Source organism: Pangasianodon hypophthalmus, chromosome 13 (assembly GCF_027358585.1).
Source record: "Pangasianodon hypophthalmus isolate fPanHyp1 chromosome 13, fPanHyp1.pri, whole genome shotgun sequence".
In the NCBI taxonomy this organism is placed as follows: domain Eukaryota; kingdom Metazoa; phylum Chordata; class Actinopteri; order Siluriformes; family Pangasiidae; genus Pangasianodon; species Pangasianodon hypophthalmus.
In genome coordinates this window covers 17,953,757-17,973,881 of record NC_069722.1, presented here as the reverse complement: position 1 = coordinate 17,973,881, position 20,125 = coordinate 17,953,757, and the positions used below count along the sequence as shown (strand labels likewise).

Below are 20,125 nucleotides of genomic sequence, written 5' to 3'. Positions count from 1 at the left end.
TTGATCGTGCCACAAACTCTACATACCTCGGGCTGAAATTCAGTGCAAATGGAAACCTCAACTTGGCTGTGAATGAACTGAAAGAGAAAGCAAGAAGGGCTTTCTATGCCATTAAAAAGTTTATCCAATATCAAATGCCAATTAGAATCTGGCTCAAAATATTCCAGACAGTTATAGAATCAATTGCACTATATGGCAGTGAAGTTTGGGGTCCTCTCCCTCACTCCGTGTGCGATCTGTGCCAGGTAACAGAGCAGTGCCACGCTCTGATCGGTGATTTTGATATGTAAAAAAGAAAAGAAAAAGAAAAGAAAAGAAATAAAATAAAATATTTAGGTTTAGAAAGAAAAGGAAAGGGAGATAAATTATTGAGGGAAAGAAAGAAAAGGGAGCTCAGGATTAAAGAGGAAGTAGGCACAAAACTAAAGAGGAGGACAGACTGAGAATCCTCACTCCCAGATAAAGATTCAGCCATCTGAAGTTAGAGATTGTTTTTTGTCTCATTTGGTGCCTTTAAGTTCGGCCAGAAGGAAGGCCAATTTTGAGTTGTGTTTTTCCGCAGGTAACGTTACGGCTTGGGGTTCACAACCTCTCCGGTTCGTGTCCCTCTGGGCGGCTGCGTTTTAGGTGGAGTCTTTTGATCCGTCTCCGCACTTGGCTCCTTTCACACCATATATATTGTCCTCCCGGGCAAGCGGGGCCTGTGCGACACTTTTGAACATCTTATTGCCTAGCCCCATAACAATACCCTCTATTAATCCACATTGAGAAAAGAGCCATCAAATTTTGGAAACATCTAAAATTGAGTGACTATTATCATTTTAAAGCCCTGAAACACCATGAAATGAATTTTGAAAGAAGCCTCCTCACTCAGCTGGTCCTGAAGCTCCACAAACAAACTAATCTGACTAATACAACTAACACAACTAACAATAATGAGCCCCAGGACACTGACACCCTGATCCACAGAATCTGGCCCAACCAAATGATTAATGCACAAAAAGAAAACTATCTGTCTTATTGGACTGAAACAACAAAGTAGACTACAATGTTATTTGGCCCTAAACAGAGAATATACACCGATCAGCCATAACATTATGACCACCTGCCTAATATTGTGTTGGTCCCCCTTTTGCTGCCAAAACAGCCCTGACCCATCGAGGCATAGACTCCACTAGATCCCTGAAGGTGTGCTGTGGTATCTGGCACAAAGACGTTAACAGCAGATCCTTTAAGTCCTGTAAGTTGCGAGGTGGGGCCTCCATGGATCGGACTTGATGGCCAGCACACCCCACAGATGTTCGATTGGATTGAGATCTGGGGAATTTGGAGGCCAAGTCAGCACCTTGAACTCTTTGTCATTTTCCTCAAACCATTCCTGAACAATTTTTATAGTGTGGCAGGGCGCATTATCCTGCCGAAAGAGGTCACTTCCATTAGGGAATACCATGCCATGAAGGGGTGTATCTGGTCTGCAACAATGTTTAGGTAGGAGGTATGTGTCAAAATAGCATCCACATGAATGCCAGGACCCAAGGTTTCCCAGAAGAACATCGCCCAGAGCATCACACTGCCTCCGCCAGCTTGCGTGCTTCCCATAGTGCCTGCTAGTGCCATCTCTTTCCCAGGTAAATGATGCACACGCACCCGGCCTTCCACATGATGTAAAAGAAAATGTGATTTATCGGACCAGGCCACCTTCATCCATTGGTCCGTGGTCCAGTTCTGATGCTCACCTGTAGGCACTTTTGGCAGTGGACAGAGGTCAGCATGGGCACTCTGACAGGTCTGTGGCTACACAGCCCCATACGCAGCAAGCTGCAATGCACTGTGCGTTCTGACACCTTTCTATCATAGCCAGCTTTAACTTTTCAGCAATTTGTGCTACAATAGCTCTTCTGTGGGATCAGACCAGACGGACTAGCCTTCACTCCCCATGCGCATCAGTGAGCCTCGGGCGCCCATGACCCTGTCGCTAGTTTACCGGTTGTCCTTCCTTGGACCACTTTTGGTAGGTACTAACCACTGCATACCGGAACACCCCACAAGGCCTGCCATTTTAACGATGTTGTGACCCAGTCATCTAGCCACCACAATTTGGCCATTGTCAAAGTCTCTCTAATCCTTACGCTTGCCCATTTTTCCTGTTTCCAACACATCAACTTCAAGAACCGACTGGTCACTTGCTGCCTAATATATCTCAACCCTGGTCCTGCTAGGGAGCGGTTGGTGACAGCTGGATTGTGACTGGAGTGCTGACGGTAGGAAGTGGCATAGATTCCGGAAGTGATCCGGAAATGGAGGATGAGATGGTTAATTCAGATAGTGGCGGCAATGCTAGTAACGAATGGAAAAAAGTACGAAATTGGAAAAGAAGTCGGGGACAAGTATCAGAATCAGACAGTGAAAAGGGAAAACAACAGGCAAGAAGGAGGAAAGAGGAATATAAGGTACTGCTGAAATTTGTTACAAACTCCGTTACTGCCATTAACCCTTTGAAACTGACAAAAACAATTAAAGAAGCTATAGGGACGATTGAAAGCATTAAAACACTGAGGGATGGCAAATTAATGCTGTTTTGCAAAGATAGTAGGCAACAAAAAAGGGCACTGGAAATTAAAACTCTCATCGGATATAAAGTTGAATGCTCAATTCCAGAAAGAAAGAATTGGATCAGGGGTGTCATAACAGGGATTCCAACTGATGTCCCAGGTGAGAATATTAAAAGTAATATAACTAGAGCAGCAGTGAATGATGCCACAAGGCTTAAGTGTATTAGGAATAATGAAAAGACTGACAGCCTCTCAGTAGTGATCAATTTTGACGAGAATAGATTGCCTGAGAGAGTTTATTTAGGATTTGTGAGTTGCAATGTCAGACCATATGTTCCCCCACCGCTAAGATGTTATAAAATGCCAAAAATACGGTCATGTAGCAGCAGTGTGCAGATTCAAACAGAGATGTGCACGATGTGGAGGTGAACATGAGTATGGAAAATGTGGGCAAGGTGTAAACCCTAAGTGTTGTAATTGTGGAGGAGATCACAGTGCAGGATATGGAAGATGTATAGTGAGGAAAAACGCAGTGAAAGTTCAGTATGTCAGAGTGGCTGAAGGAATGTCGTATGCTGAGGCTTTGAAGAAAGTAAAAGAAACTCATAAGGTAGTGGAAACTAGCAGTATAGCGCCACAAATAAACACAACGCTGGAAGGACAAGGGAAAAAGAATGAAATGATTATCTACAAAGTGTCATTTGTGGCTTTTATAGAGAAGTGGTGAATTGCTCTGCTTAAAGTGAAAGCAGAACTGAGAGTATTAAAATCATTATCAAAGCTGCAGTAAAGTATTTGGAGTTAGAGAGTGTTTCAGTTGATATGATAAACAAAAGGCTAAAGATGCAAACAGTAAACAGTCAGACAGTAAACAGTCAGACATCATGTGGTGGTTCATAATGGTAATAATTATCTTGCAGTGGAATGCAAGAGGTTTAATTGCTAATGGTCAAGAATTTAAGAAATTTATTTCAAGTCATGAAAATAGCCTGGATATTATTTGTGTACAAGAAACATGGCTCAAACCTCAGCTAAATTTTGTAATACAAGGTTATATCACAGTTCGTAGAGATAGGTATAAAGGAAATGGTGGTGGTAAGTAGGGAAAAGAGGTTGTTATGAGTTTACCTTATATGAATTGAAGAAAGCGCTAGTAGGGGTTTCTCTGGGCAGAGATGATATCTGTTATGAGATGGTAAAACATCTATCAGAAACATCATTGAATGTTATTCTGAGTCTCTTCAATAAGGTATGGCAGTCAGGGAAGTTACCAGCTGAGTGTAAACATGGGGTCATAGTGCCAATTGCAAAGCCAGGCAAGGATCATACGCAACTAACTAATTACAGACCCATAGCGTTAATGTCTAATATGTGCAAGCTGATGGAACTTATGGTTATGAGCAGATTGGCATATGTAATAGAGAAAGAAAAACTTTTTTCTCCTGATCAAAGTGGTTTCCGGAAAGGACGCAGCACAATGGACTCGGTAATCTGTTTGGAACCTGAAATAAGAAAGGCTCAAGTAAATAAAGAGGTGTTAGTAGGAGTATTTTTTGTTGTAGAAAAAGCGTACGACATGATGTGGAAAGAGGGACTTTTAATTAAATTAGAGGGAATGGGAATTAAAGGAAGAATGTATAACTGGATTATGAATTTTTTGTTTAAAAGAACCATATAAGTGAGAGTGGGTTCAGCACTGTCTCAGATATATACAGTAGAGAATGGAACACCTCAAGGAAGTGCTTGTAGTCTTATTCTGTTTAATTTAATGATTAATGATATTTTCAAACATATAGAAATGGATATAGGGAGATCTTTATATGCAGATGACGGGGTGCTGTGGAAGAGGGGGTGCAATGTAGAGCACGTGGAAAAGTGTATACAGTCTGCAGTGAATAGAGTAGAAACCTGGGCCAATGAGTGGGGTTTTCGTTTCTCTGTAGCAAAGACTCAGGTGATCTGTTTTCAAAAAGAAGAGTCAATCTGATGATAAATACTAAAATGTATGGACAGAAATTAGAACAAGTATCAGTAGTCAAATTTTTGGGAATGTGGATGGATTCAAATTTAAATTTTAGAACCCATATCCAAAAGTCAGAAGATAAATGTAAAAAGGCAATAAATGTGATGAGGTGCCTGGCAGGAGTTGAATGGGGAGCTTGCCGTCATTCTCTTAAAAGTATATATTGTGCACTGATAAGAGCAGCTATAGATTATGGTAGTATGGTGTACAGTTCTGCATCCAATACACAACTTAAAAATTGAAGCAATTCAGTCACAAGCACTGAGAATATGCTGTGGAGCATTTAGATCATCTCCAATAACAGCAATACAAGTAGAGATGGGTGAAATGCTGCAAGAACTCCGAAGGCTAAAATTAAAGATGAGGTATTGGATTAATATAAAAGGACATTTGGATTGTCATCCAATTAAGAAAGTATTGAAAGATTGTTGGGAATATGAGTTTAGAAAAATAACAAGCTTCGGATGGAATGCCAATAAGGAGGCTCAGGATATGGGTTTAGGTAACATCAATATTGCCCCTACTGTAGCTATGTCAGTAATACCTCCTTGGCTACTCCCTATGTCTTCAGTTGATCTACAGTTTCATGAAGACAAGCAAAATAAGGATTCAAGTAAGTTAGAAAGTTCAATAGTGCAACAATTCATTGATCAATAGTACTATAATGCAGTACAAATATATACAGACGGTTCAAAGGATCCAGACTCCGGAATAACGGCTGCAGCAGTTTACTTTTAGCACTTCAGTGGTTAGAAGAAATCCAACCAACAAAATCAGTGGTATGTTCTGATTCCCTTTCAGCTCTTACCAGTTTGTTAAGTGGTATATCTCTAACAAGACAAGATATGGTTTATGAAGTGATGTTTATTTAGAATAAGACAATATAGGCTAATAGTAAATTTCTTGTGGGTGCCATCTCACATAGGAGTGAAAGGAAATGAAGAGGCAGACCATCTAGCTAAACAGGCTTTGAAACATTTACACATCGACGTTAAAGTAGCATTAAGTAAAGCAGAAGTAAAAGGTAAAATTGCAAATGAAATAAAGAAGATATGGCAAAAGGAGTGGGATAGTGGTATAAAAGGTAGACATTTATATTGTGTTCAAGAAAAAGTTGGGTTAGCAAGAAGAAAGTTTGGGAACAGGAAAGAGGACGTATTAATTTCCAGAATGCGTATTGGGCATTGTTCATTAAATCAATCTCTGTATAGAATCGGGAAGCATGAAACAGGAAACTGTGATAAGTGTGGTCAAGTAGAAACAACAGAACACATACTCATAGTATATGAGGCATATGAAAGAGCAAGATTACGATTAATGCAAGCATTAAGCTCTTTGGGAATAAATACTTTATCACTCCAGGTTCTGTTAGAAGATGGGCCAAAGAAATCAGTAATTTATTATGAATTATTCATTTATCTAAAAGAAACAGGATTGATTAATAGAATCTAGTTAATTATTTATTATTATTATTATTATTATTATTATTGTTGTTATTATTATTATTTCTCGCTTTCCTTCACAACCATCATGCGCGCCACACTCCTTTCCAGTAGGTGGCGGGAATGCACCTTTTAAGTTGATTTGCCAACAGCCATTAAAATCCAGAAGAAGAAGAAGAAGAAGAAGAAGATGAATATGAATATCTCAACCCTTGACAGGTGCTATTGTAACGAGATAATCAATATTATTCACTTCACCTGTCAGTGGTCATAATGTTATGGCTCATCGGTGTACAACAGCAGAATACCTGAGCACAATCAGAGACAACAAGCTCAGGAAGAATATGACGAGGTACAGACTCAGCAGCCACGGCCTGGCTATAGAGAGAGGCAAGCACAGGCAGAGCTAGCTGCCCAGAGAGAGCAGGTTATGCTTGTACTGTAGCCAAGGAGTGGTAGAGACAGAGCTAAACTTCTTAACTACCTGTCCTATGAACAAAATCGAAAACAGTTCTATCCCAAATTTGAAATTATTTGTCTCGACTTCAGAAAGCTGGAGAATGACACACAACTTCAGTATCTGCTTGGAGAAAAAGAGACTGCATTTCACTAGCAGCATGGTACATCGATGCCTGCCATAAAAAAGGGAAGAGTTGACCAAACAGTGATGCGCTCATGAACTCTCTCTCTCTCTCACGCACACCACACATAGCCCAGACTATAATTTTTGTTTTGTTTTGTTTTGTTTTGTTTTGTTTATTCATTCATTCATTCATTCATTCACTTGTTGATCTTATAATTTGTTCTCTGTTCAGGTTTTGTTCCTTACCCATATAGATGCTAGACTAGTAGATTAGATATTTGTATAAATTAATTTCACTATTAGCAATGAAATCACATTGGATTATAAACTAATATGTTTATGTAAACTATACATTATATTTTCTCTTAAATATGACTGACCCCCTTCTTCAGTGTGCACTATGCTGGAACAATTGTTTCGGAGTACTGTTTCGGCCCAGCAGGAATACGAAAGCACAAGGTTTGGCCAATAGAATTCAACAAGCTAAACTAAGCTTCAAATCTAACACCTAGCAAGTTTGTCTAAAAGCATATGCTGCCATAGTACCTCAGTGGGATTTAAGATTTTAGTTAGATTTAGTTTAGTCTAATTTGTGGAACCGAAATGGACGGAAATATGTCTGGCTTATCGAGTTAGCAAGGTGTGCCACGTTATAATCGGCTTGTTCGAAATAAGTAAATACAGATGTGTGGTTTTCAACGCAATATATTTCATTATTATGTATTAATTGACCTATTTATTTATTTATTTATTTATTTAAAATCGTTTTATCACTTTTTGCTTCCATATTTTCCCTTCTCCCAACACTTGGATCACTTGATTCAACTAATAAGCTAAACAGCCCTTCCTGAGTTGAGGTCGGTGTGTTTGAGCAGAGAAAACACTAAAATGTGAGGGACAGGGAGGTAATCCAAGACCGGGGCTGGGAATCTGCGATTTCCACATCTCGACAGGCAAATTCTGGTATTATGCTGCCCTCCTGTGGGAACGCTTCACAATTATAACGGGACTTAGACTTGGCACTAGGACCCAGGGGTTGAGAGAGTTTGCGAACATGTCTGCGAAAGATATTCAACCGGAACCGGAATTGGGATGCACCCAGGACTCAGGGGTTTGAGAAAGAATTGCGCCTCAATTCACCTACTTATACTATGCACTAAAAATATGTACTCTTTTTGTGAAGAAAAGTACATACTTTTGAGTGTGTAGCAAAAGAGTATGCAAGTACTGGGACATAGTAACACGTCATGTAACGGAAGAGAACGTTGTTGCCTAGTTACGCAGTTTGTTACTGTAAATAATCTCGTTGCATTTCAGCTTTTCTTCATTCATTATTCCTTATATAATTTATACTATTTCATTTAATTAACCATTCTCTAGATTATTTTTCCACATTTCATTTACACCTCTCTATAATGCGTCGTTGAATTCGGCGAAACAAAGCGTCACAAAAACTCCTCCTCCCTCGCGCAAGGAGTTGTGGGCAATATTAGCTGAAAAAGGGTCCACGGATCCACACTTCGAAAATCTACCGGAAGTAGTAGACCATCCGGGTACTCTTGTCAATATACTACGATTTGGGACAAACTAATTATAATCTCGTATCCTATTGAGTACGGATAGTAGGTGACGCAAATTCGAGAAGATGGCTGCGAACGATATTCAACCGGAACCTGTTCAGATATATTTTAGTAATGAATTACTGAGGTAAGCGGGCTAAATAACTGTTTTGTTGTAACGATTTAGAGTATTTTTCTCACACTTGAACCTTGCCAAATGCGATAAATGCATATTTCATACAAATATGTACAAGCACGTGGGCTCAGTAACTGTTAGCAAGTCAGTTTATTTCGTTTTTTACTATTGTGTTCTTGGCAGATTTCCATCTTTGGTGTTTTCGGTAAAAAAAAATTTCGGTCAGAGTCGGGCCCCTGTTTATAAAGCATTTTGAAATAAATATTTATCACCTGTTATTGTATTCCACATTTTAAGCAACCAGTTTTTTAGTCATTAGCACAAGGTTTACATTCCTTTATTAAATGGCCTCACTTACATGAAATTATTCCACTCGTTTTTGAGTAAAATAAGCAGCCTATGTTTTATTTGGGGTACTGTAGACCAGAGACCTTGAGTGATTATCAAAGACTGATAGGCTAGACTGCTATGTCAAAGTTTAGCCATGATACTTGCTTTTTAAGTATTACCCATTTAAGATTCAGTATCATTATGAGACAAAATGATCAGCGCCTGAGTGAAAAAATAAATAAAATCAACATTTAATTTCCTAACCTAACAAAGTCGTTTAGTCTCATTTTTGTGTATGTGTACTCACAATGACATGTGCTTTGCAACTGTATTTGCAGCATTTCTTGCATTCATGTTGATGGTTTTTACATTTCTTGGGGCCCAGAGCTGGGGTGACAATTACGGTCGTGTCCATAAGTATTTGGATAGTGATAATTTACGTAATTTTACCTCTGTACACCACCACAATGGAATTCAAATGAAGCAATCAAGATGTGATTGAAGTATAGACTTTCAGCTTTATTTCGAGAGGTTTAAAAAATATTGCATTAACCATTTAGGAATTATGGCCATTTTTTTAACCTTGTCCGTCCATTTTCACAGGCTCAAAGGTAATTGGACAAACTAACATAATTATAAATATAAGGATTATTTTTAATACTTGGATGCAAATCCTTTGCAGTCAATGACTGCCTAAAGTCTGGAACCCAAAGAATTTTGTTCCAGAAATGGGCAGACTTTTTTAGAATTTCTTTCTTTCTTTTTTTATTTATTTTATTTATTTATTTATTTATTTTTAAGCAGAGTCTAATCTGGCCTTTCTGTTCTTGAGTGTTATCAGAGGTTTGCATCTGGGGGTAAACCCTCTTTCTTTACATTCATGAAGGTGCTTCTTGACTGTAGACTTGGACAATGACATGCCTACCTTCTCAAGAGTGTTCTTGACTTGCGGGGTTTTTCTTCGCCAAAGAAAAAATGCTGTGATCATCCCCTTTAGATGTCTTCTGTGGTCTTCCAGGCCTTTTGGTGTTGCTGAGCTCCCCAGTACATTCCTTCTTTTTAAGAATGTACCAAATCGTTGATTTGGCCACTTCATCCCTGTGTTAAAGAAATACAATTTATGTGCATTTGAACATGTCAAACATTTAGCTAATCTGTTAAATTTGGTTACAGTTAGATTATAGAAATGTGTCTAGTTAGAAACACATGATGGAGACCACTTGATTTCAGGTCTATGATGAAGTCCTCACAAGTCTCAACACACTACAAGTCTAATGTGAAATTTTCAACTAATCTGTGAAATGGCATTATATGGACGATACCATATCTTATCTTCCATATAATGCAATTTCACAGATTAGATTAGTGTCTAGCTATAGAAACATAAATCTAGATCCCCTATTTTGTACTTGTGTGGAAGAACATAATTTGTAATTTTGTGAAATTGGAATTAATGTAAGATTTCCTAGATTTTGCTTTATTGCACCATGTGTCCTCTGTCCACCAAGGCACTACCTTTTTATTTCCCTTACCTTTTTGCTGCCTTTAAAACTATACTCATTATTACCTCAATCATATACATATACCTTCTGCTTATTGCTGACATATTATTTACATTTTATCCCAGTCTGCTTTTTAATCCACATAAATCCATTTTCCCACTCTTGGCCTCTTTGGCAGTGTCTGTTTGCATATAATAGGATAACAATCACTCCTGATTCTACTTTTATTAACACATTCTGTTTATAAATCCATAATCAACTGGACCTGTAATGAATGTGTGTCGGCTCATTAAGTCATCTGAAATTGCTAAAAGTTACGATTCTGAAAGTCCTGCAAAATCAATATATATAATCCAATAATTGGTGAAAATACACACTTTACATGTACAACTGATTATGAATAAGCATACCTATTGAGATTTTTTACATAATCCAATTTGTGATAGTTTTCAGTACAAGTGAGCATTTCTCCAGTGGAGCATCAGGTGTTTGCAGCAAAGACAAACAAACTGCTGAGCCCTGTTGTCTTGATCTTGAGCTGGCATGAACTCCACAAGTTTGTGCAAAACCTTATGATCCATTTTAGCTCAATTCCATCAGCATGTCATATGAACCTGCGCTTCAATAGAAGAGATTAGGCATGAGGAAAATCTGACTTTTTGTACAAAGCAGATAACATGGTCAACATCATAAATTTGTGTACATTTAAATAGGGACATAGAAATAGTATAGAATCTTGAATATTAAATATTCAAGATACTGAACATTAGCTTTCTTTAAATAATTCTAATATTTCAAAACTCTAAAATATCCTGTTTATGTCCACCTTTAAATAAAAATTTTCAGTTTGGTCTCAGACTTTTGTATATATAATATATGCTTTAAAACAGTATAGTATTGTTAGTAGTATTGTAGCAATACATGGCATATCTGATACCTTAATATAGTTTGCCTTCATAGTACCAACTACCAAGTCATATTTTGTGAATTTGCTGATTAAAACATGCTCTTTTAAGTGGTATAATACTTTTTATGGTAGACCTCATCATACATGGGCAATATGCATTTGAAATATAGGCACGAAATGATTTTTCATTTGACACCTCAGAAAGTGTTGTTTTTCAGACAAACAACTAGAACTATGACCTGAGTAATAGATATAAAATTTCAAAGATGTGATGTGCTTTAGTGTGGAGATAGAGGGCCAAAGATGTTAAAGGCATCTTATGTTAGACAACAATCCTTGAAAATTTCATGCATCTTGTGTGAATAGTTCAAAAGTAATGACTTCTGGAACTTTGTAACTTTTTCTGTAGCACTTGTTTTTACAGGGCCACAGCCGGTTTTTAAAGCCTCTATATCTCAGAATCGTATGCACGTATTACAAGCCTGAAATTTTGCATACTATTTATTGGGAATAGTGATATTATTTCCAGAAAGTATGAAGCAAATGATGGTCAGTCTGGAACATATTTTAAAATCTGGTGATTTGAAGTGGATTTACCATATTGCTGTTATTTTCTGCTGTACCTCAAGCTGAGGTATTTTGATCTTGGTATTTCAAGTATACATAGACAATACACTCACTGAATACTTTATTAGAAACACTATGCTAATACTGGGTAGGGCCTCATTCTGCTCTCAAAACAGCTTCAGTTCTTTGTGGCATGGATTCCACGTGATGTTGGAAAAATTCCTTTGAGATTCTGGTCCATGCTGACATCACACAATCGTTGCAGATTTTTCAGGTGCGCTTTCATGCTGCAAATTTCCTATTCTGCAACATCCCAAAGGTGTTCATTGAGCTCATTGTCATATTCATGAAACCAGTTTGAGATGACTTGCTTTGTGACATGGTGCATTATCATGCTGGAAGTAGCCATTAGAAGATGGGTAAATTGTGGCCATGAAGGGATGCACATGGTCATCAATAATACGCAAATAGAGTGTGGCATTCAAGCAATGATTGATTGGTATTAACAAGCCCAAAGTGTGCCAAGAAAACAATCTCCACACCATTACACCACCTCTACCAGCCTGGACTGTCAACACAAGGCAGGTCTGGTCCATGGAGTCATGCTGTTGGCACCAAATTCTGAATAAACTCTAGAGACTGTTGTGTGTGGGGGGGAAAACCCAGGAGATCAGCAGTAATCAAACCAGCTCGTCTGGCACCAGCAATCATTTTCCCCCATTCTTATAATTGATGTGAACATTGCCTAAAGCTGTTGGCCTATATCGGCATGATTTTATGCATTGCACTGCTGCCACACAATTGGCTGGTTAGATAATTGCGAAGTGCTTGGTGAGTAACACTTTATATTATAAAGTGTAGCTCCTTAAACTTGCAAGAGTTGTTCCCGAGTTTCAGTTGATCTTTGAAATCGAAGTAAACATCAGATAGATAATGCCAACTGGTCATTACGTGGGGCAGATTGCATTATCAAAATGATATGCATGTGCCCATGCAGGGGACAGTTTCTTAAGAATGAGATCACCTTGTAAATAAATGGGGGCATGCGAGTTTTCCTCTCCATCTGAAAGACCCCTTATTTCCACCTTGTACCTTTAGAGCGAACTGTACATTGTAGAAATGGATAACAACCAGTAAAAAGGCTATGTTCAGAGCAAATGGGATTTCAGGGTAAGGGCATTTCAAATGGACTGCTTTTGTGTAGGCTGAGGATGCCATTATAAGCATGTTAGTGTACAGTACTTGTCAATCATAGTTTAGTTTTAAAAAATAAATAAATAAATAAATAAAAAGATATTCTAGCAAAATAAATGACTGAATAAACAGTGTGTTGAGGAGGCGTGAGTTTTCATCAAAAATTATGAAACAAATTCTACATCTTCTGTGACCGGTAGCTAACTAAAGTCGTTTAGGCTTTAGAGATGAACATTTGTTCGCAGTTTCAGTTTTTTGAATAAGCTAAGCACCAACGACCAAGACATCATAAAATGAGATCTAGTTTTCATATCTGTGCATGGAATTCCATGCAGAGGATCCCCTTTTGGTTCCCATTCACCTTATCTCAACTCTGACAAATTTCGGTGAGCCCCTCCATAAAATGAACCCTTAAAGGTATACACTGTATATACCGTATATGATGTTTCATATTATTCTGACTGGTCACATTGTAATTTTGACTCATCAAAAGGCATCTTAAGATATCTGAAATGTAATTATGGATGGTTGAATGAAAGGATTTTTGTTAGAGCTTTCCATAAGATCAGAATATCTGATGTTTTAGACAATTGTAAGATGGACCACTACCAACCTGCAGAATGAAGCTCCGGCTATATGATTACAATTATTCAAATATAAAAAGACTCTTGGTCATATGGCAAGGCCTTTTTATATTTATTATCCTGACCAGAATCATATTAGCTATAGGTATCTGTAATTCCTTTATGACTATTCAAAACACATATTTAAAACTGCATATTGACTGGTACACTTTGCTATGCCATTCCAATTAAAGATACAGTAGCTGCAATTTAATTTTGACTGTATGAAACATGATATCTCCATTAAAGATATCCCAATTATATTTTTTCATTTTTAAATAAATGACTTGTCAAAATAAAATTGCTAAAAATAAAAATTGATGTTTTGAACAGGATGACTGGTCAAAACAGAAGTGGAGTTATCTCGAATTTGAATTACTACCCATAAAATATCCTATTAAGATAGCTACAAAAATTATGGATATCTTAAAAGGACATACTTTTTGAGATACAGTCATGGAAAAAAGAAAGTATACCCTCCTTCAATTCTATATTTTTATTTATTTATAAGGACCTCAATAATAACTGTGTGGTTCTCACCAACTTCTATGAACAAACAAATAACCTCACGTGACAACCAAAAAAATACAACAGGTAGCACAATTAACATTACCATGCTAGATAATTACCAACAAGTAACTTTGCTTAGTGAGCAATGTTTAAAATGGATTTTACCAAGTATGCAGATGCAAGTAATGTTGTTAACACCAACATAGATTTGTACCACAGCAACATTAAAAATGCTGGAATAATCCAGCAAACTGCATTTTGACTAGGCAGAATGCTAATTCAAACGTACCACACACAACTATGCATGGCGTACTTGGAAGTTCAGCACAGTTCACTTCAGATGGCAGAGATGTTTGATCCACCTTATAAAACATCTGATCTTCGTCCTCATTGAAATGCTTGAGAAGTAGTTGAAGGAACCCAGCAGCATTTACATCTGCAATATTTTTGCTTGATATTTCCATTTCTCTGAAGATGGTTTCCATCTTCCCTGTCTTGTCACTAGACTTGAGGTATGAAACAGCTCTGGCACATTTATTTGCTATGGCTATGTCATCAATGTCCAGGCCTGTAAGCTCTTTAAAATGTGTCCTCATGCCAACTGTCTCAAATAAATATGGCCATTCCTTTGTCAAATCAGACATCTCAATTCCACTGATAATGTCTTTTCTCTGAGTGAAGAAGGTGGCCCTCATCATATTCTCAATGCCTTGATGTCATGGCATCTTTCTTTGTACATTTTCTTTAACTGTTCTTGTGCATCTTTTTGAGATTCAGGTGTTTCATCACGTGGTAGCTGCACTGGATGCCAGTTTATACATCCATAGGTGTCTAGTCTTCTCCTCCCCTTCACTGGTGCCAGTAGCTTGTCTTTTCAAGAAAAGTGAAGTGGTTCCTCTCCTCAAGTTATCCACTCTGCTCATCGTTTGTTTTGTGATTGAATCATACTCACTGCCTACAATTTCACCTTCAATGACATCTCTGAATGCCACAGGATAAGCCTTTACCGTCTTTCTTGCAATCTCACTTATGTGTTTCTTCCCAGGTGTTGGGCATATTGTTAAGATTTCACAATTTCACAATCAGTCGAATTATTTGAAGTCTCTCACTTTTTGTTGGTCGCTTCCCTGTTTCCAGCTTTCTGATGATGGCAGATGGCATCTTCTTCCAAGGAATTTCAAATCTGAAATGCCAGCTGTCGTTATACAGTTGAGAAGGTGTGAAATCCATACTGAAACTAGATGTTCATATTGGCGAGTTTGAACTTGAAGAGTTGTAGCCACCTGAAGGGTTGCAGAAGGAAAAAAAAAAAAAAAAAAAAAAAAATTAGGCTGCAAATTCAGATGTGAATTTTCATTGATCAAAGATGTTGCGGGGGATGACATACATTTTGTTCATGTTAACAGCTAGTGTATGTTCATAATTTCTAATTTGCGGGCCAACCTGGAGACCATTTAATTTACCATTAAATTAACTTAACACTAATTATCAGTGCAAAAACTGAAGTAGATGCATTCTGGTGTACTCACCAGAAAGGGACATTTTGTCATGGTTTTGTCTGAGGACGGTCACAGGCTGTATCTGAGGACAGCTGGTTTCTGGGAAGACTGTCTAACACATCTCTTTGGCCTTAATAAATGACACACAATATTTGACTTATGTCATGTATTATATTTTTCTACAGCAAAACCATATAGCTTCTTACTATAGCTTCGTACCATGTCTTACTATGCTTTTGTTCTTAATATGAACATAAAGTTCCATTATGTACAATTTTAAACACATACTTGTGGTTTTGAAGTGTGAAAGAAGTCTCCTCACTTCCACTGGCTTTAGGACATGAAGGTCGTCACTCTCTTGGATGTAGTTCAAGTCCTCTAGTTCCTGGACTCCTAATTCCTGAAGAACCTCAAGCAAAGGCTCAAGTTCAGTTAGTTTTGGAAGAGTTGATTTAATAAAAGAAGCAAGAGCACTCCCTCGATCCATGACTATACAGGAGAGATGAGACCGACAGTTTAGTTTCTCACATCATTGTTTTTATGTATAACTGTAAGTGACTATTAGTGGTAATTTTAAGGTAAATGCTATAAATTTTATTATCATAAACCAGTGTTATATTTCCAGATCTCTGGGGAAGTCTAACCCTCACTGATATTGCTCATACATTGGTGTATTTGCTGCAGTTTACTTACCAAGTTTATGCAGTGTTGAGCTTTACTTTTGAGATTGTGTTGGGGTGGAGTCAAAAGGTCGAATCTTTGTACAATCTCAATAGCTCCTTATGTATTTAACCTAGTGTGTCTTGTTAAAAAGGGGTACTAGTATTCTGACAGAGGTGTATAGTCTGGAATGATCTTTACTTTCTTTCCATTTACTGTGTGTCAACAATGCTATGTTTCAGTGAAATGACTCTTGTTCCAAAAAGCTTGTACACAGCTAATGGATAATAATCCATATTGAGTTCTGCTTTTCTGTACTTCATGCTCAGCCTTGCCTCTTTCACTTCATATAGACCAAACTCTGGCAAATATGACACATCATGAGGTGTATTAATGAAGTACACATGCTTCATTCTGGCGAGTGTTTGACATACATTTTTGAAATTTTGTGTTCTTCACACACATCTTTTGAAGTATGAATGCTTGCTTTCGAACCGCATTGTCCATATCTGCATTAGTGGGCCAAATTTCAGTATCAATGCAGGGTAATGAGTGAGGTAATGATGCTTTGGTTTCAGTTTGTGTGTCGGAAACAACTCTTTCCTTCCCTCTAGATAGTCACAGATCTGAACATTGAGCAACCTGAGGTACTGATATTTTAGGGGCACAAATCAATTCCACTACCTCTTTCAGTTGGACACTCAGCTGCCATACCTGGTTCTCTGTATCTGTGATCTTTTCACCGATTTATAACAGGTAGAAGCCTCAGCAGACACCAGTTTTCTGTTGCTTGGCCACCTAGTTTTACACCCTTTTCAGAAACTTCTGAGGGTGTAGAATTATGGTCAGATCCTTGGTAACTAAACTGCCTGATCCTACGATTTAGTTGTGAATATGTGAAGAATTTCTTCACCTTGACAAAGTAGTTGAGGTAAATGGCAAAGTCAGATGCCACTACACCCTCAAACAAATCATGGCCAATACAGGGTGGGAGGCCTGGCTGGCAGACATGAAAAAATGCCAGAGAATTAAAGACAGCATTAAATTTCAAACCTCTGGCTTCACGTGCATCACCACTTTGCACCTCTTGAACAGTGTCCTTGTAGTCTTGCACTGTGCGGATTGGAGCCTGGTGTTCCAAATTGTCTAGCTCACTTCTAGTTATATGGCAATAGTGGCAGAAATAGTGACATGTACTAAAGTTTTCTGTGAACCCACCAATATTATGCAAACCCAAATTATCGCCTGAAATGCAAAAGACTGTTGCCTTCACAATGTTTCCATGTGCATTCAGTCCATTTGTCTCCAGTTCTTTAAGATCTGATACCACTGGAGAGAACACTTTCTCATGGCCAGCTTCTCTGCACAAAAGCAAAAGCTGCAAGTTGTCAACAGTGGATTGATGAAAAGGATCAAAGCTTGCTAGAGTGAAGTAGACCCCAAGCATTTTGTGTTTTTTTTCTTTGCAGAGCCAAGGGGATTAACCACCTCAAATGCATCTTGATAAAGTATTACCTTTAAGGTGACACCTGGCTCTGTAAAGAGAGGATTGGATTTGAATACTGATCCATCACACACATCGTTTAAAATAGGATGTGTACTCTCATTCCCATATATACAACATTCTTTCCACACAGCAGGATCATTCAGCAGAGCTTTTAATGTATCTTTTATGGAAATATACTGAGCATATTGCTCATTTCTGTTTTCATCAACCCCCCAAAAAATGGACAGTGGATGCGCAAAGGGAAATTTTTCCTCAAAATAATGGTTTCTCTTGTACTCTGTGGAAAGGGTAGAGCTACAGGATGCATGAATTTCATCTAAATTCTTCAAAATATCTTCAATATCTGTCTCAGATAGTTCAGTTTTTGCTTGAAGAGATAATTTCAGTTGATTTTTTTGTGTACTGCTGGCACACTCCAATGAGACTATTAATTTCTTCTACAATTAACTGTACTGTGGAGGAAGGGAGAAGGTGCTTCACCTGCAGCTTCATGTAAAACATGCATAGATTTCTCATATATAAACTTTTCTTTTGTGCAGGGTCCAATATATCCTCCTCAGGTCCATCATCAACTGCTGCTTCATCTGACAGGCTTTCACCAATACAGGACTGAGACTCGCTAGGAACTGAAGCATAGTATGCACTAGAGATATGCAGAGATGTAGTGTGTTTGTGCTTCCTAGATAGGTGGGATGTAAAAGATGTTTTCACTGAAAAAGTGTTATCACAGTTTTTGAATGGGCAATGAATCTCCTCTCTTTTTGAAATATGAGATTTCTGGTGAAACAAAAGATCTTTAAGATCAATCAGCTGTTTCTGACAGTTAGGAAGATCACACATAAAGGGTGCCTGCAGCGGTTCACACTGTGACACAGAAGATGACTGCCGATGATGGCGGAAAATATGACACTTAAAAGTATTGTAATTTCTGAAGTGAGACTTGCAACCTGGTATACAACATACAAACTGATAATGTGCCTCATTTCTGTGTGGCTCTTGATGATGCACATAACCTTTTAGGGTTTTCACAGAAACACCACAACTATGACAGGAGTAATCTTTGAACATCTTTAACTATAGCACAAGACTCACCATTTGAGCTTACCCCTTAACAACTCACACAACTTATCTGCAGAGAAAAAGACAAGTTTAGGTCAGTGCTTGGTACATGTTAATTAAGAAAATCTGCAAATATCCAAGAAAATATGAATATTAAACACTATCAATTGTAGGCAGCTGAATTGGAAAAACAGCTTATAGTTATCTAACACTTGCTTACTATATACAATACAACATGAAATAAAAGATTTAGTGCCTTTGCCAGGCTGAAGAAACTTAAAAGTCACAGCGGTATATAACTAGAAAACTAATGTAAGTAATGTCCCGTTACTTCTTTCCCGCGTCCCATGTAGTTATTCCCATCGCCCGCGCTTTCCATCAAAAACTCCTCCTCCCGAGCGCTACCGTTATTGTTCAAACCTGAGTTTAGGACAGAGCTCCTGATAATCCACGGTTTTTGACCTCTGTCAGGTGGCTCTGATAGGTGGTTTTGCTGTGATAGGAACTATGTCACCTGACAGAAAGTATATTAAATAATGTTCAGATTTTCAGATTGCGTTTATTTTGATGCATCCATGTCCTACATAAACTGTATTTCATCCATATTTAAATGATTATGGTTAATGTAGATAGAAAGCAATGCATACATTTCAAGATTCCTAAGCATCCAGGAATGTTAGATTAGACATTATACACTAATAAGACCCACATTTATTCAACGTTTTGTTGTGAAAACATCTACATATAATAATACAAGATGCCTGTCAAATACGAAGCAAATCTATGTAAAATGATAGAACCATTATTTTTTTTTTATTGTTAATTGTCACTAATTGTATCTTATTTTAAAATGTATTCCCAGTATACAACTAGAATTTAACATTTTATCTGTTAAATAAAAAATAACTATTTGTGAAATTCTGGTACATTTAAAATGTATTTTAACAGTCCTTTAGTGTGGGGGAAAAAAAAATTCTTTAACCATAAAATTTCCGTTTTTTTAATTCAGTTAAAAAATACCACTTTCTGTGGTATTTTACCTTAGACATGTAAATTCACAGTATATTTTTGTAAAATTAATAATATTCTGTGTATTTCAAAAATACAGGAAAAATCTGTAAAAATTAACAGTAAAAATTCTGTAAAACTGCAATTTTTTTTTTTACAGTGTAGAAGCAGAGATTTGCAAGGTCATCAAAGATGGTCATGTCACTATTCTAACTCCAGCTCTGATATCTTTTCAGATATTCTGTCAGATGCTCCCAGACAGTAAGATTGCCTAACATTTTTATGTGATGCAACAAAATCTGCTTGTCTATTTTGGTTTGTTTCTATATTTCAAAGAACAGCTGATCAATGACATGAAATGTACAGCGCTATGCAGTGTCCTTTGACTGCTTAAATAAAATGACAGAGAAAGAGGAGTTGGATGTTGTGCGGCACTGGAGTGAATGTGAGGGGACGGTAGCTGT

The 20,125-nt window shown here is 37.6% G+C and overlaps 1 protein-coding gene across 8 annotated transcripts in view; it reads left to right on the top strand.

Moving 5' to 3' along the window:
* The window catches only part of tsen54 (TSEN54 tRNA splicing endonuclease subunit), a 59,910-nt gene that overhangs the window by 9,758 nt on the left and 30,027 nt on the right, over positions 1-20,125 (top strand). The window contains exon 1 of one of the 8 annotated variants that reach the window (XM_053239062.1): positions 6,193-8,307. The exons of 1 other annotated variant lie outside the window; for it this stretch is intronic. In XM_053239062.1, coding sequence (XP_053095037.1) covers positions 8,246-8,307 — 62 coding nt within the window. In that variant the 5' untranslated portion in view covers positions 6,193-8,245. Of the gene's footprint in view, positions 1-6,192; positions 8,308-20,125 lie in introns of those variants that run through there. 6 more of the 8 variants (XM_053239060.1, XM_053239058.1, XM_053239057.1 and 3 more) reach the window with 6 other exon arrangements.